Source organism: Tyto alba, unplaced genomic scaffold (genome assembly GCF_018691265.1).
Source record: "Tyto alba isolate M040663 unplaced genomic scaffold, T.alba_DEE_v4.0 Super-Scaffold_2, whole genome shotgun sequence".
NCBI lineage: Eukaryota > Metazoa > Chordata > Aves > Strigiformes > Tytonidae > Tyto > Tyto alba.
The window spans coordinates 83240520-83253222 of NW_024881282.1; the positions used below are offsets into that span (position 1 = coordinate 83240520).

Sequence of the window (12703 nt, forward strand, 5' to 3'; positions counted from 1 at the left end):
TCTCCATTTGTGAGCAGATGTTTTTCAGCAGAGTGGGCAGGCAATGAGAAATTTACTGGAAAACGATTTGAATGGATTTTAAGACTGTTGGGTTTTTTCCAGTGTGCATTTGCTGGGCACCTGTTGACAAAAGTCAATGTTGGAAAGATCTGTTTTGTCATCTGTTCCATCCTCTGTGCACTCTTGCTTATGGTGTATTTTCTTAAAATCGCAGTTTCACATGATTTTGTGCTCTCTTTTAGAAAACTCTTTGCTAAAGGTTGAAGTTGCAATTGGGTAGTTAATTTCAGAAAACTTAATCCTGTTTATTAGACTGTCTGTTTGCAGAAATAAGTTACAGAGTTACTCCACATGGGCTATTCATGCATGTGTGTGTCTTTGCCTGTCCTCTTGTACTAAACTGTTGACTGGTGTTGCCTACTTTCTTAGTGCAGTAGAGGTATCTCAACAGCGTGGTGTTTGCGCATATTTTGTGGAAATAGATGGGTAGAATAGAAAGACTTTGTTAGTGAGTGACAAGAGGCAAGTCTAATGTTCTCATCCTTTTGTTAGTAGTTGTGGGAGAAAGCCATTAGGAAGGCATGGATTCATTAACTGTTTGTATCTGCTCTTAATTGCAAAGCTCTGTCTGGTCTGCTTTTGAAGTTTTCTGTCCAGTTCTCTGCTTGTTCTAGAACAGTTGAAACCAACAGCGTTCAAAACCTTCTACCAAAAACCCCTTAGATTTTTAGAAAGGTAAGCCAGGACAGATACCAAGTATTTATGTCCTTTCAACCTCCAGAGGAAGCATGCAGCCCGCTCTCAAACCACCACAGCCATTTGTTCATTTCCAACTGCAGCCCATTTGCTCTGTCTTCAGCGATGGCCGATGCATTCCTCAAAAACCTCGTACACCGTGACATGGTGTGCAGTGGCAGCGCCGCTTCATTTTCCACAGGCACGTTGCACCCACTTAAACAACTGGTGGCTGTGACCTTGCACAGGTGAAAACAACCTGCAGTTGTCCATGGGACAACTCAGAGCGGCTGGGAAGGCCAGTAACATAGAATAGCGTACATAGTGGAAAACCATAAGGATTTACCCACAGGATTAGAGAGACTGGTCAATCTCCCAGAGAAATAATTATAATGCCTGCAGGTGGGAGTCCTACTCCTGATAAAGAGTAGCCTGTAGCCTCTATTAAGAGTTAGTGATCAGTCTGTAGGATGCAGCCAGCAGGTGGAAAGTGACTTTTGGTTGGGATCTGGGATTTTGTACGTTTTTCTGATCATGCCAAAGAATGTTAACAGGGTATGCGTACCAGTGATACAAAATTGCAGAAAGAGAGTATGTGGAGAAGGTTACTCTTCTGCTCTTTCTTACTTCCTTTTTCACCATACTTTTACTCCTCCCTTCTGGCTAGTTAGCACATTCTGTGCACTACAAGCTGTAAATCTCTTCCCTGACTCACCTGCACCATGACATAAGTTTCTCTTCAATTTGATTTAGAGCCTTCCATGGGAAGAGCACGTAATTCCTTTGCAATTGATTTGTCTGCTACATGTAGAGTAGCTTAAACACTGTCTTTCAAGTTTCTGGGTTTTTTTGTTGGTTTTGGTGGAAGTACCAGGATGTTATGTTCAGAAATATCAGAGATGGGTGTTTTTCTGGATGGTACAGTCATTTGCTTCATACAGAACCTAAAAAGTAACTTTCACACTTTCACATATACTTATAAATAATTTCTCATGTTCAATAGCTGCTTCTTCCTCACAGCCTTAAATTAAAAGTGTCTTTAGTCACCACCGAGAGGACTTTTTGCTTGGAAAAGCAAATATAAAGGCACCCAAGGTCCTAAGAAGCTGTCTAAGATCCACAGAGGAGGAGGAGGAGGCACTGAGCCCAGGGTGGCCGGGTCAGCAGGTGGCCCTTGGCCCCAGGGTTGGCTCAGAGCTGGTGGCATGGCTTGGGCCGCTGGCTGATGCCCTTCGCCCCGACAAGAAGACTTTGGGTCAAATAACTCTTCAAGAGTAAACAAGCCCCAGCATGTGCCCAAATTCCTGTTTGAATGAATATACTCTTGCCTGTGTTCTCCAAACATTTTACAGCGGGAGATGATATTTTAACATCCCTTACAAGAGGCGCCGCGTGTCAGAATGCAGCACAGCATACAGGTGTGAGCTGCACAGACTGCGTGTAGCGTAGAAAGCTCTGAGGTTTAGGCATCTGCAGATGAGTTTGCTGCTCTGTGTTGCAGTGCTTCAGATGTCTGCGTGATAGCATAAATGTAAAAAAGTTGAGGGATAGAGAGAAGCTGAATAGTAATATGGGGTGGCACTAAAACATGTAATGATTTGGTCAGAGCCTCCTGGAAATTTGTGTCAGAGCTGACAGTGAAACTCGTTCTAGTAAATTCACTTGCCAAGCCACCTTTTCCAGTGCTTTGGGATTCTTGGAATGGAAGTGTTCTTAGGTTCAATAACAGAATGGCAAACTTCCTAACTAGTTACTCTGCTGCTTCTGAAAAGCATTCATGAGTAAATAAAATATTTTTTCAATGTGAAAAAAATCTTACAGGAAGGGCTATAAAAGGTTAGAAAATTCTCAGAGGGGTCAGAAGGACTGTCAGAGGGAGCACTGCATCAAGGCTGTGTTTAATTTTCTGCCTCTTGCATTCTCTGGTAATAGTCCCTGCTTTGATGAATGATTTCATTGCAGGCAAGGGGATTACTTGCAGAATCAGCTGCCACCAATATGTGCTTATAGGTACCTGAATACGACTTCTAGCCAAAATGTTTCTGTGTAGAGGCACTTTACAGTCCTCTGGAAGTCTACAGTGCTAGTGTTGTTTCAGTATGTCGTTTGTTGGCATCAGTATGATGTCCTTTTGCCAGCATCTTTTGTGTGTGTTTGGCTTCACTGACATACCCACTGAACACTGAATTCAGGCACAAGCTCCGTTCGGTGAAGCAAGAGCTCAGACTTCCACCGTGTCTTACCTTGGAGTCCTCGCAGTTCAGCAGAACCCACTGAAGTCACCAAGTTCTTGACTAAATAGGGATTTGGTAGATCAAGGTTGAAATGCTTTGCAATCAGACGTTTTAATGCCCTGCTTATTTTTCTTTGCAGGAGGCCTCCTCATCTGTTTACCACGAGAACAGGCAGCACGTTTCTGTGCCGAGATCAAGTCTCCAAAATACGGCGAAGGTCACCAAGCGTGGATTATCGGCATTGTAGAGAAGGGCAACCGCACAGCCAGAATTATAGACAAACCACGAATCATTGAAGTTGCACCACAGGTGGCCACTCAGAACGTGAACCCGACGCCTGGTGCCACCTCTTAATATAGATGAAATAGCTGTTTGTTTTTAAATAGATCTATTCCTTTATCATCCTACAATTTAAAGAACTGTAAAAAGAAAAGAAAACTTGTTGTGTCTGCACATCTGGTGGCCTTAGGTCAGTTTATGAGTGGATACAATTAATAAAATAAAATCCATTGCCTTTTTTTCCTGTTACATTAACTGAAGATGCACCTAATCTTGAGGCAGCTTCTGAGTTGAGAATTATATTGTTATCCAATACTGTTGATTCATTTTGAATCTTTAGACACTTATCTCTTGCCGCATAGGCTCTTTTTAAAGGTGCTTTCACGTAGCACAGACATTACCGGTAGTAGTGTCAAATAGCAGTTTGTGTCCTTTCATTATATGTATATTTATCATAAGTCTAATTTTGATGCCTTGAGTGATATTCCAGAAAGGCAATAAATTGATAAGCGACACAGTGGGTATACCCAGTAGTAAGAGGGTTGCATGATTACATTCAATCTTTGATTTTTTTTTTTTAATTTTTTTTTTTTTTTTTTTTTTTTTTTTTTTTTTTGGTGTAAGGTTTAGTCTTAACAAGAACATCTACGACCCTGGACATTGCTTGGTAGCACACTCTGTTTAAACGAGCAGGTGCTGACTTTGCATGAAAAGCGCTTCAGAGTCGAAGGAGTCATTTTTAATTTCATTATTTGTAGACCTGACAATATTTACTGTATTATCAATGATTGTTTTCTTTATTGATAGTAAGGAAAAAGAATTCTTTTTTTGCAATGTGATTGGATGTGCTATAGTGCAACAAAGGTGTTGCAGACCAAAAGGAGGTTACTGTATAATATTCATTTACAATTCACTATATAAATAACTACACAAATAATTTTTAAATATAATCAAACTAAAATAAACCTCTGTTCTGTGGATGGTAGTGTTTAATACATTTTATATTTTGTATAGTGATTACAAGCCTTCTTTGTTTCTTTAAAATCAGCAGCTGTTTAGTATAATTTTTAGTATTTTGTTCTTTGCTCAGATACAGTTTTCTGCACGCTTTTGTGATCTGTGTTTAAAATCTACATTGCCAACATTGCAGCTTGAACTTAAGCTTGTTATTCAAAATAAATATTTAATTTTTTTTTTATTGCTCTTGTATAAGTGCATGAACTTTTTTGATTCCTAGGTGAATTGCAAACTGGAAAGAGGAGAAATCCTCGTTTTTTTTATTTTATTGCAAGTGCAATTATAGTGATAGTCATTAGTACTCCTTTGGTCAATTCTGCAAGCTGTGATGTCCAGTGGTAATCTAGAGTATCTCTGCCTGCATGCCGAAGTTGGGGGCAAGTAGGTTATCTCCAAGTATATTATCCACTTTATTTTGTTTATTTTACTTATCAGCACAAAGTATGCAACACTTTTGAATTGTTTCCTCTGCAAGTCCTCCTGGCTGTGCCCGCTGTAAGCTAGACGAGGGTCCGTGAGCCGCCCTGCCAGTGGAACGGATGCAGAAGCCCGTCTTTGCCCCGGCGCACGGTAAGCTGCCCGGGCGCAGCAGGCTCGCTGCTGACCCTGCTCTGCCGAGACGCCCCGCCGTTCTTCTGCCCAACAGGACCGAGCGCGCTTCACCAAACCAGCTCTTTGTAAGCTTTTTTTCCCCAGATCCTGGAATTCGCTCCTTGATTCTCAGTCCAGGAAGGAGAAAATCTTGGATAATCGTTACTGCTGCCTGCACGAGTTACAAGGGCTTCTGTCTATGAAAAATGAGTCGCTAGAGATGAACCACTCTTGTGCATCACGCAAGGTATAAATCTCCTGTCTTGCTCCTAGTGAGGACTCTGGCAAAACTTGGCTCATCTTTTTTCTCCTCAGCAGTGTTCTCAACAGACAGCTTTTGCAAAGCTAGAGTTTTTTTCTTTCCCCTTGTGAATAGCCTAAACCATGCAGAACCTCACATTCCTTTTCCCGGAGAAGTCTGCAAGTTGCGTGTTCACCACAAAACTTCAAAGCAGTAACTGAGTTTCTGACTTTGCTTTGGGGAAAAAAAAGAAAAAAAAAGGTAGGTTTTCTACAGCAGTTCTGAAAATAAAGCATCAAAACCCAAGTTGTCTGTGCAAGACATACTGATTTAATTCCTTATTTTTCTGCCGTTTTGTGAAGTTTGTTCTGTACTCTGATACAAAACCATGGAGCAGGCTTCTGTTCGTTTTCTTTATGGTCATGGACAGCACTGTTACTACACAGGTTATTTTATTAGATTAAAAAATCCTAACTAGATCAAATGCGCGCAAAGCAGTTGAGGACTGCTGCGGGAAGGTACTCGTTACAAAGCTCTGTTGTATTTTAAACTGGTGCTCGACAGTGTGGAAGTCTACCCTGAGCAGAACAAAGTACTAATTGGTGGATATCAGGGGGTTTTTTTCACTTACGTTGATTAGTTCATCAGCCAGGTGTGAAGCCAACACCGTGCCGTGCCTCGAAGGGTGGAAGGTTCCTCCTCAAGGGGAAGGGTGTACGGAGGAAGGCGGTTTAACCCATCTCGCCAGCCCCCAGGTCAGGGGCCGTTTTCACCCGGATTTTGGGAGGAAAAGTTCCCTTCGGGGCTGCTGGGGCCAGCTGGGAGCACAACCCCTCTGGGGTGAGCTGGAGGGGGAAGCCTCTCCTGATGTTTCCTGATGGCTGGAATTTACAACCGAAAGGAGTTGGGAAATCCTCTGTTGGCATCACCTAATCAGCTGAGGAGTGCGGTGATTTGTGTAAGATGTTTTGTCATTTGTTTTGCTAAATAAGAGATTGTAGATTAAGCCTAAGCTGTAGGAGGGTGTATTGTACTGGGCCAGCAAGTCCTAAATTGTGCACCTTTAGGCAGGACACTTAAAGATCTCTGTTTTAAACGAAGTTTTTTGAGATGATGGCATCAAAAAGCCATGAGAGAGCAACAGCGGACAGTTGATTTTATTAGCTGTGTCCTGTCATTTATACAAATGCAATGTACACAGGTACCTCTGCATGCAGCAGCTTCCATCCCTCAGTCTGTGTGAGAAGGCTGCTTGTAAGACTCCATGGACGTTGTGAGAACAGTGGGGATTAAAAAGAAGGAATTTACTAATCGGAATATTCACTAGCATAATCAATTTGATAAGTAGTGTTTATTCTGGAAAAGCTAGTATCTGATACCTCTCTTTTCTATGTTGGTTTCCTCGTCCTTTTGCTTTTCCCCTGCATCAGGGAAAAATAACACTTAAAATTATCTGTGGCAGTATATAAGGTCAAAATAGTTTTGTCCTTTTGTTTTTGTTTTTTTTTTTTTTTTTAAGGTATTATTTTGATTTCATGTTTTGCTAGAAATTCAGGACTGACCCTTTTCTACTTAGGAGATGTGATGAAAATTCGTGTAAACGCTGCAGTGAGAGGGCAGCAAACCTGAGTGGCTGTGGGGGGAGTGGATGGGCAGGATGGCCAATACTTACTGTTTTACTGAATTTTTTTCACTGAATGTCTGGCAAACAGTTGGGAAGAGTCGCCTTCTGGGTGTACATCTGCATTCTGACCACAAGATGTGGTTGGTAACCTCTGTGGCCGGTGCTCGGAGAGAGGAAAGGTAGTAAAATATCCTCTTAGCCTTTGGATAGGTGTTTTTCCCAGGCTGGGTGGGAAGGGGGATCCCTTTGGGGAGCTGTAGGACCTCAACAGGAGCAACGTGTCTGTGAAGGAGACCTCTGCATTACCAGCTCACCAACTGATAGCAAGAGCCCTCCATGGAGGAAGAGCTTGGGGGGTTTTCAACTCTTAGAGCTGGCTGTGATGGATCCAGACTTACTTCAGGTACTTCTGAGAGCATCTGTGTCTTTAGGAGCGGGTGGGCGCCCGCGGCTCAGAAGTTGAGGGACAGCTGTAGCCCCGAGCCCGTTTCTCACCGGGCTGCAGTGCCTCAGCGGGTGGTTTGGACTTGGCCAAAGCTTGAAATTCAGCCAAGGCCAGGAACTAGAGACAGCCCTCAGCTTTTGTGGAAGGCTTGTGTTCAACTTGCCTCTCGACGCACCGTGTGCCCTCCACGTGGAGGATTTCCTCCAAGTGTGTCTAAACTAGCTTTAACCTGGCGTCCTCTGATTCCAGCAGCAGCAGCTCAGACTTCAGCACTTCAGCACAGGCTTTGCTGCTCTAGACTGATTCCAGGTATGTACCTCACTGCCTGCCCCATCTCTGGACCACGGCACTACGTCTTCTGTCACCCAAGACGTGTTTAAGCTGATGCTGATACTCCCACCAGTGCTGTTTTGTGCTTTTACTTGCATTGTTGACATACTTTCTGTTGTGTTTTTTTAAGGCATGAAAAAGCTGTTGCCCCTCATCTCCAGCCTTCAGAGAGGGGGAAATACTAACAACGGAAAAATGGTCCTGATATTTCTAAGGTAAAATAGATTTGTGTTCAGATGCACATTCCTTATTGTAGTAGGTCAGCTGGGGGATGCTCCTACCACCATAGCTGCACTTGCAGAATTCTCTTTGGGACAGATGTCTTACAGTCTCCTGGTCCAAATCAGGGAGAATCTTGAGGTCACATTAGGTTGCTTGGGCCTGTGTGCAGTCAGGTTTTGAATATCTCCAAGGTCAGACATTTCACAGTCGCTCTGCACCCCCCCGTTTCAGTGTTTGGCCATCTCCATTCTGCAGAATTTTCTCTTTAACAGGATATTTTCTTGCTGCAGTTTGTGCCTATTGTCTCTTAATTTTGCTGTAAACTTTCAAGAAGAGTTTGGCTGTCTTCTCTGTCTCCTCCCATTAGGTACTTGCAGACAGCTGTAGGATCTCCCCGGAGCCTTCTCTTCAAGCTGAGCTATTTTCTCAGCTTTCCCTTGTGCATCACGTGCTTCAGCCCCCTTGTTTTAGTGGCTCTCAGGATGTCAGTGTCTGTGCTGGGGAGCCCCAAACCAGGCACCGTGTCCAGATGTAATCTCACACACTGCCTCGCAGCGGGGGAGAACCGCTTCCCTTGGCCCTCTGGCCACTCCTTTGCCAGTGCAGCCCAGCGTGCCGTCAGCCCTTTTCATTGCAAGCTCAACGCTGCTGGCTCGTATCCCACCCCTCCGTCAAGTCCCTCCCTGCCAAGCAGCTTTGCAGGCAGGACCCGGCTTCTCCGGCGGCACGGGGTTACCCCGTGCCAGGTACGGCACTCTGCCCAGCTCCCGGGGGGTTCCTGCCAACCTGCCTGCCGAGGTCCCTGCGAGCAGCAGCCTTGCCCTCAGCGGTCAGGACTGCTTCCCCGGCTCGGTGCCATCAGCCAGCTTCCCGAGGCTCCCTCCTGGCCCTGGGTCAGGAACACGGGGTTACACCACCATCCGTTCCGCTACCGAATGCTGAGGGATGCCGCCGGCAGCCAACCATGCTTCGTCTGCCGATCGCAGCCCTTCGCGCCCGGCAGCTCAGCCTGTTTTCCACCCAACACGACAGTTTGCCTGTCCCAGGAAGGCAAAAGCCTTCCTAAGGCCAAGGTGCAGGCTGCATGTTGCCCTCCCTGAGTCTGCAGAGCCATTCCATCCCAGGAGGTGAGGAGGTTGGCCCGGTCTGCCTTTGCCAAATCTGTGCTGGCTGTTCCCGACCAGCTGGCCCTCGGTGTATGTGGACACAGCAAATCCAGGAGGGCTTACTCCATAATGGTTTTGGAGTCTGAGATCCCCTGATGCTTTTTCTTGTCCTTTGTGAAGACAGCTACATTTTTCCAGTCATGAGGAACCTCTCCTGGCACCAAGCAAGAGAGCAGCTTTGCAGTCACGCTGGCTCCTGTAGATAAATCCCACACGGTCCCATGGACTTGAAAATGCCCAACCTGCCTCAGTGGTCTCCAGCTCAGTCTTCTGCAGTGCAGGCGATGCTCTGCAGCCCCAGCCCTCGCTGCTCAGCACAGGGAGGCTGAGAACAGACCATGCCAGCAAAGCCCAAGGCGGAGAGGTCACCAAAACCCTTGACCTTTTCCATGTCCCTTGTCGCTATGTCCCTCTATTTTGTTCTCCACTGGGTTCACATTTTCCTTTGCCTCCCTTTCACTGATAATGTAGCTGTAGAAACCCTGCCTGAATCGTTTGGTGATGAGAAATTAACCTGCGCGGTGGTGGTGGATTTTGTTGTTGTTCTAGTTATTGTCTCATCTACATCTGTTTTCCCTGGCATCTAAGTTAAAAAAGCTAATTTTGCTGAGTTGGAGCAGCTGCTGCTTCCTACCACAGTAAATTAAGCTTTCAGAAGACCTCATCTTTGAAATTACAGTTTTTATCATAATGTGGATTTTAATAGTCAATTGAAATGCTTATTAAATTATAACACTGTGCATTAGGAAGGTTCCTGTACTGCTGAAGAAATCTCGATCATTTAGTTTTTATTAGTTTTGTGATTTAATGAACAGAAAACATTAAAACTAAAAGCCAAATGCAAAACAGCTGTATAAAAATGTTTTATAAAATTCAGGAAACTGACAGACATAGCTGTAAAAATACTTTGCAAAGACACAGCCCCTCTTAAATGCCATTAATTTTAATAAAACAATGAATGCCACCATTGGTTTTCTTAATGAAGACAATCTCTCCCTCCTTTCTTTTCCCAGGTTCATGAGATTCAGTCTGTACTTTTGTGAAGCTTATCAACAGATTTGAAAATTTTTCACTCTGGACTGTTTTTGAGTTTGTTTTTTATTTATTTTTTTTTTTTAATACAAATAAGATTAAGATGCAAAGAACAGGATTTTTCGTGTGTCCACACGGTTCTGCTTTTAGAGCGTGTGGCTACACCACAACCAGCCATCGTGCCACAGATGTCACCGCGTGGTCCTCAGTGCTGCAGCCCGCAGTGGTGCCAGCAATGCCCGAGATCAAGCTTTTGTTGTATTAAAGTTTGATTGTGGACTGTGTTAACACGAGGGTACAGATAAAGGGCAGTCACCTCAACCACCCGCTCCTTTGTGCCGAGGTAGATGAGGTATCCTCAGCCTTTCTGGGGCGTAATATAACAGGGTGGTCCAGTGCCATGGGAGTTACTGCACAAGCCAGTATTACTGGCTGTTACCAGTAGTATTATCAAGATTACCAGAGAAGCAACAAGTAAAAAGGAATAATTATATTCAATGCACAGAGAAATTAGTTTTTAGAGGCTCTTGTTGTTTAAAAATGCATCTATATATATATATATATATATATACACACATACACACACACACATATAAGTATGTAAGTGTGCATTATGTATGTATAAAAGCATCTTCATTCTCAAACTCCTAAATCAAGACAGCAAAAGCACTGGCTAATTTTTGTTTATTCTTTTCAGGTATGAAAGACACCTTTGCATAAGATGCTGTCAAACACATACCAGTGGAAGAAATCTCTACATTGCAAACAGGTCCATGTCAGAATTGGCATGTGTAGCATTGTTCTGCTTTACCTTTTCAGTGGGACTCTTACATGAATTTTGAAACAGATGTAGATTTATTCAGGTTCCTGTTTCAGTTTGGATTGTGAAGGCAACTGCAGCAGATATCTCAATTATAAATAGCCCTTTCAGTGCAGTTATAATTAGAACTTTGGTAATAAAACTGTTACTTTAGTTACTTTTTTTTTCTTCTTTCTCTTCCCCCTCACTTGAATTTGATTTGAGGGACTTTCACTAACTTTCTGTTTACCTATGACTAAGTTTTCCTATAGCTCAGGAGCCAAAGGTCTGATTTTGTTGACAACAAAGGGCTGGGTGCTGTCACCACTGCTGCCAGTTGTCCCTTCATAGTGGCTGTTCCCTTGCCTCTGTGACTACACCAAATCGTTTTGAGAGGTTTTCTTCTGGGTTCCTAACCTTGTTCATCCCACTTTTGTGAACGGCCTATGTTTTGCTGTAGCCCCCAAGGAGAGTGACTCCACCGAGCGAACGTGGAACCACTGATCGTGAGAGCCATAAACAGGAATGCACCCCAGTCCAGGCAGCTGCTACAACCAGAGTATGTAAACCTGCTCTGGTACATTTTTACTTAAATCATTTGGAGTTTTGCCACTGAGTTTTAAAGGGAATCAGCTTTTGGGGTACAAGTTAAGTTCAGAAGCACTTCCTATCCGTGCCTTGGCGTTTGTTTATCTGTAGCACTAACATGAATCTTAGTGTATTGACAGCTGAGTGATCCATCAACACGTTATTTTGGATTCCAGCAAAACCTGTTGCAAAATGAAGTTAAGCTTCCTGAAGTAAGCTGTGATGCAGAGTTCTGGCGCACACCCTATCATCATTGGACTGCCTGGAGCAACAGGGGACTTACTCTTGGTGGTGCATGTTTGGGATCAAGGCCTGGCTGGATTGCTCATGAGTGAGGGGCTTATGATCAAACTGGCAGGTGTGAAGATCTATTTTCATACGTGGGGTTGGCAAAATCATGCAAATTCTTAGCATAATTTCCGTCCACTCCTGATGCTGCTATCCAGAACATATTATTACAGTGTATTTGTTACTGGGTTTGCTGCCCTCAGCTGACTACTCCTCTGCTCTCCCGGCTCTCTCATCCAAGTTCCCAACTTCTCCATCTCCTGGGAGAGCAGCCTGCAAAGCTGGACCTGGAGTAGGCAGCTCACTGCCTTCCTCCCACTTTCATCCTCCTCAGAGCTCTTCTGTCCTCTCCTCCCTGCTCTGTCCTGGTCAGAGATGAACCCCCTTTGCCCAGGAAAAGAGGAAAAATGGACAGCAAATTCCAGCAGGAGATACCTCACCTCTCAGCAGCATCTGCTTCATGGCATTGGGCTTGAAGGATGAACTGACTCTCACACCAACAGCTCGAGCTGGTCCGAACCGTGACGTGGGGACCTGCAGTCCGCTTTGCAGCAGTGGTGAGGCTCTGTGGTGCAGTGGCAACAGGGGCATGTGCAAAGATGATGAAAATCATCATCTGGACTGTGCTGCAGGTCTTAGTTATGGGGCTGTTTTCAGTGCCTTAATATTCTTTGCTTCAAATGTGTCAGCTGATGCACTCACAGTGTTAAATAAGGCAGGTGAGAGCCTGGTAAGGGCAGTGTACACTGAATATGCCACTTTTAAGCATATCTCAGTTTCAGAGGAATACCAAGCCTCTTACAGTTTATTTTTTAAACCCTCTGTTTGCAGCTGCTCATTATTTATGCTTCTTTCCCCTCTCCCCACCCCAGGTTTTCCCCTCTGGGCTTTTTTTTTCCTCCCTTCCGATCCCCTCCCAGGTGCTGCGCTGTGACTCTTTTTGCTCCTTCCCCTCTTTTCTTACTCAAAAGCACCAGAACTGTCCCAGAAGGATGGACAGAAAGTCCACCCAGCACAATACCCTGCTTCTGGTGCAGGTCTGATTCAGTCTGAAGACATCAGTGCAAATGAGGTACTTGGGAAACACCCTCTGATACCGATACCACTCTGGG

The 12703-nt window shown here is 44.4% G+C and overlaps 1 protein-coding gene across 2 annotated transcripts in view; it reads left to right on the forward strand.

Moving 5' to 3' along the window:
* Positions 1-4446, forward strand: part of SEPHS1 (selenophosphate synthetase 1) — a 25512-nt gene extending 21066 nt beyond the window's left edge. For both annotated transcript variants that reach the window (XM_032985862.2, XM_032985861.2), the window contains exon 9: positions 3109-4446. In XM_032985862.2, the coding sequence (XP_032841753.1) occupies positions 3109-3323 (215 nt within the window). In that variant the 3' untranslated portion in view covers positions 3324-4446. The remainder of the gene's footprint in view (positions 1-3108) is intronic.
* Positions 4447-12703: the final 8257 nt, after the last annotated feature.